The 4955-nt window shown below is 44.2% G+C and overlaps 1 protein-coding gene across 1 annotated transcript in view; it reads left to right on the top strand.

Moving 5' to 3' along the window:
• Positions 1-1380: 1380 nt before the first annotated feature.
• Positions 1381-4955, top strand: part of LOC108800582 (cysteine-rich venom protein LEI1-like) — a 14042-nt gene continuing 10467 nt past the window's right edge. The window contains exons 1-3 of the mRNA XM_018572563.1: positions 1381-1464; positions 3086-3157; positions 4666-4782. Of these exons, the coding sequence (XP_018428065.1) occupies positions 1381-1464; positions 3086-3157; positions 4666-4782 (273 nt within the window). The remainder of the gene's footprint in view (positions 1465-3085; positions 3158-4665; positions 4783-4955) is intronic.

Genomic DNA, 4955 nt, shown 5'->3' on the forward strand with positions numbered 1-4955 from the left:
AGATCAGCTGGTAGAAACTGCGAGATGTTAAAGTTGAGCTGGTCTATGTTGTGATGAGAGGGGATGTGGGGAGGGGTATTTCTTCGAGCAGTGTCAGGCGTCGAAGCATCTTGCCCTGAGGGCCAAAAATTTGTCATGGCGACCCGGAAGTCCTGGACATAGACTGCAAAGTCCTTCACTTGAAACAGTGCTTGTATCGGTCTCCTGGAGACTAAGAGAAAGGGGTCTCCACGGGGTAAACTTCTGAATAGGGTCACAACCTTCTCTTGGCTCATCTCGCGGCGAACGACAGCGGACAGCCGGGCATCAGGTACCGAGGATATATCAGCGTGTCGAGGGGTTTTTGGTAGACATCTTGACCGCAGGGCGGCGTGACTCTCCAGAGTGGTTTTGGTCTGAGTCACTTCTGGACCGCTTGGAGGAGAGAGCGGGGGAGTGTTGGGGGTCCAGATGCATAGAGTGTGGATCTTCTAGGCCTAGTTCGGCCAATTTGCGTTGAGTCTCTTCCAATGTGGTGCAGGAGTGGTGTTTACCCCCATGGGAGAATAGCAGCCGGAAGGGAAATCCCCATTTGTATGGGATGTGATGTTTGGAGAGAACATCAAGGCAGGGGCGTAAGGACCTTCTTTTGGTTATAGTTGAAGGGGCCAGGTCCGCAAACACCTGGTATTCGTGGTTCTGGAATGACAGTGGGCCTTGTTGCGCTTTGGCCCTGGCAGCCGTAGCTAGGGCCTCTTTAGTACGGTAATAGTGTAGTTTGACCAGAATGTCTCTGGGTGGTCCATCTGGGCGTCTGCGGGTCAGAGTTCGGTGGGTCCTCTCTATCTCCAATCGCTCCATAGGTATGTCAGGGGCCAGCTCCTGAAAGAGCGCTGTAACTGTGGAGTGCAGATCCACTATATGTTCTGGCAGCCCGCGGATGCGAAGGTTAGAGCGTCTGGACCTGTTTTCTAAATCCTCAAGCTTGGATGTGAGTTGTAAATTTTCCTCACGGAGGGACTCTATGTCCCCATTAAATGTGGATAACTCTGTTTTAAATTCATCGCACTTGTCTTCCAACGCTGCTGTGCGGTGGCCTATGTCTCTGATCTCCTTAAGCAGCCTGTCAGTGATTTGTTTTGAGGTGGATTGAAGTGCTTTCTGTAGCATAGTGTCGAATCTTTGTAAAAGGGCCGTCTGAGATCTTTTGCGGGGTCTGTCCCCTTCATGTAGATCAAGATCCCCCTCGTCCATGTCACTGCTGGACACTGAGGCTGTGCGGTTTACCTCATGAGAGCGGGCCGCGGGCGCCATCTTGGCTGCAGCTCTTGCCATCGCCTCTGTTATCGGCTGTTGTTTCCCCTTCTGTGAGGATTTGGTCGCCGAGGACGACATGTTCCAATGCCGGGAGGATTCCGATCGTCGGCTGGGGTAAAATTGCGGGTGTGTAGGGCGGACTTCCGTATTACGAGCGGGATTGCCTGGGTGAGTTGCGGAGCCGTCTCAGAAGGCTACCTCCGTCATCAGCCGCGAGCATGCGCCCCCCGGTGACTACTTTCCAACACACACAGGGACCATGGGGAACAAAAGTAGCCCCCCTCCAAAAGGAAGTACAGTGTCAGCACCAATTCAGAGATGATTGGAGGATCTACAGCCGAGTGATACACAAATAAGATACATTGTTGTTCATAGTTAGAGTGCATGAATACATTTTTAAGATTTGCCTCTTGTGTTTAGTGTCGCTTTCAATTTTGCCCGAGTGTGGCCTCTTGTAACTCCTATGCAGAATAGATCTGAACCAGGAAAAAAGATTAAATTGCCGCGGACCCAGAATAACATTTGATTTATTTTCCCCAATGTGTGAAGTGGTGCTGCAGCAACATGTTCTAGCCATGACCCTGAAATGGGGTGGGTCTTAGTGCAAATGGGATTCCTGTACAATTCTTTAGGGAAATCTCATATTTCCTTTGAAGTCACTTTCTGATATGTCAGCTAGGTTGTGGTATATGATGGTGCTCACATGAAGTGTTGTAAGATACATTGTATATACACTGAGTGGCCAGTTTATTATGACCACCTGACGTTTGTAGCCAAATTAGCTATAATTTGGCGCTGAAGTTTCTAGAGGGCCAGACCATTATAAATAGGGAAGCAGGTTGTTTACCACGACAGTAGAAGTGATTTCTGAAGATACGGGGAAACAACGAGATTTAACAGCCTTTGAGCGTCGGATGATTGTTGGCGCTCGGAGCCATGGAGCGAGTATCAGCAAAACAGCATAATTCGTTAAATTTTCAAGAGGGGCTCATTGTTAGAGTGTTTAAAGACCGGACTGTCAGCGGAAAATCTGGGTCTGAACGTGCAAATTGTGGCCGTCAGCGACTAATCAATGTTAGGGCAGAACGGAGAGTGGCAAGACTGGTACAAGACAACAGAAGGGCAACAGTGCCGTGTCAGATTCTTGCATCACCTTTCATCATCTCGTGGAGTCACGAGGCGGCCCAACGAAGTACTGATGGGGTGGTCATAATAATCTGGCCACTCAGTGTATGTGTCTGCAGCAGCCCTTTGCTAAGGACTAAGTCAGTAGGCCTCGTACAAGAGGGTGGTTATTCTTTCTTCTCTGATGTCAGTCAGTCTGAGGTAGTGAAGGGGTAAGAGCAAATGCAAATTTAAATCCCAACAAGGGAGTTGGGTTTCCACCTTTCTTTTCCTACCCCCATAAGATACTACTGCAGCTTTAAAAAAAAAAAAATAGATACCTTTTTTTACAAATGTCCACCGGTGGGTCCTCTTTGCCTTCTTCTTCCTCCTGCAGTGGGAGGATGACAATGACAATGTAACTAACCTGCTCTGATTACATGATCCAATTGACTTGGTTCACTTAAAGTCTATGACATGTGTTAACTGTGTGTGTGTTTGGCCAATTATGGTAAAACTCTTGGGGTAAGGGTTTAAAAATAGCATTTTATGGGAGTGAAACGTTGTGTTGAAGGCTCCCCTCCTCTGTTTATTGACATGTCCCAGTTTCTCTGTATACAACATATAAATGACTTATCAAGTAACATTTAAAGCAATTATTTATTATATTTTTTTGTGCCTGCAGATGAACCTGTTGGCATCCCTTTCATTTTCCTCTTTGTTTTTGATCCTATCCTTTCAAGAATCTGTTTGTCAGGTAAGTTTATGATGGTGAATTTCTTGCAAGTAGTTCTTTGTATTCCCACTATTTACTTGCATGTGTTTTATTTTTTCTCCTGTAAAGAACACCCTTATCGACAATTCACTATACTATTCAGTGATACAATTACCCTATATTGCTTATACCATCAGTACTAGACATGTGCGATTCGGTTCGTTCCGAAATTCGTTTTGGACGAATTTTCAGAAATTCGGAGATTCGGATGCATCCGAATTCCGAATTACAGCTAAGACGAATGCAAACGAATCCGAAATTCCCGATTTCCCGAAATTCGTTATTGGACGTATTTCGTTGCAGCAGAATGACATTAGGAAGCCACACATCCATACTTACAGTACAGAGGCTATAGAGTAGTGGTTAAAACACAGGCTAGCCATTGCTAAGGTTCTAGGTTCAATTCCAGGGCTAGTCAGGTTTAAAGTTTTTTTTTTTTCCCTTTGCTTTTGAATTGGCATTCTCCTAACATTCCTACCAGACTTAAAGGGTCTGGTATGAATTGGGGGGGAACCTCAGGCTTTTTTTTTTTCATCTTCTGCAGACTGTCATTTTTGTTCCCCCTAATGTCATTTTGACGCAACGAAACTCCATCATTAATGGTCCTCAATATCTACCATTCAAGTCCATTATACTGTAGATGTTCCTCACTATCCAGTAGGGATGCACCAATACCGATACTAGTACCGGTATCGGTGCCGATACCGAGTATATAGGCAAGTACTCATACTCCCCCAAATGCTCTGATACTTACCTCCAATACCGGAACTTCCGGGGAGAAGAGTGGGAAACTTCTAATCAGGCTCAGAAGGTCATATGTTAAATGGAACATGGAATCATTACATACTCTCTTCATATAGACACCACCAAGGGATTCTGAGCTGCACAATTTAGTAGTGCCCCAGGCTACATCTTGCAGCACCCAACATGCACTCTGATCAAGAGTGTCTGAGATTCAACCCCACCCTTTGCAGACATAGACCACTTTTCACCTATTGCTCATCATAGGATGCCTCTTACCAACAGCCGTTGTTAGATAAGCCCAGCCTTTACATGCTCAGGGATAGTTTATGTTTCAGCTTCGCTGAGTAAATAGACCTTAAAATAGTAATGTATTTTCACCTACAAAAAAGCATGACAAACATATTATACATTGCTGAATGGGAATACAACTACATTGAATCCTACTTCTTGGTGAGTTGGCACTGCCTGTGGATCTTGTTGAGTCAGCAAGTTGCCATATTGCCCACATAGACTGGGTCTTAGGAGGTATGTCTTTTGTATTAAGTGACATTTGAGACAGAACACAATGTGATGATTTACAATTAAAGTTTTACTGAAAAACTTTTAACTGGAAAACGTTTAAGTGCAATTGTTTTTAATTCTTTCTAAGGCATTCGGAGACCATATCTGATGGTAAGTAAGTGAAGCTCAGTAAATATTAATTATCTCTCATTCTGACAGTGAAACATTTCTTATCTATATTCCAGGATGAATTCTTTTCCAAGTACTCATGTGAGAATGAGGACATCAAGAAATTTATTGTGAACAGACATAATGAACTGAGGCTCAATGTCCAACCAACCCCTGCAAATATGCTAAGGATGGTAATTGTCTTATGTTAAAAACTGTACACAGCTTTACACTTTGCAGATAATCGGGATGACGAACAGTGCACAAAATGTATAATGGAGAGAGTAATGTTTCCACAATTCCACACGTAGCAAATAAGTAATGACAGAGGTAAAAAATAAATAAATAATAATAATTATTATATATA

This window comes from Nanorana parkeri, unplaced genomic scaffold, assembly GCF_000935625.1.
Source record: "Nanorana parkeri isolate BGI_ZX_2015 unplaced genomic scaffold, ASM93562v1 scaffold2072, whole genome shotgun sequence".
Lineage (NCBI taxonomy): Eukaryota > Metazoa > Chordata > Amphibia > Anura > Dicroglossidae > Nanorana > Nanorana parkeri.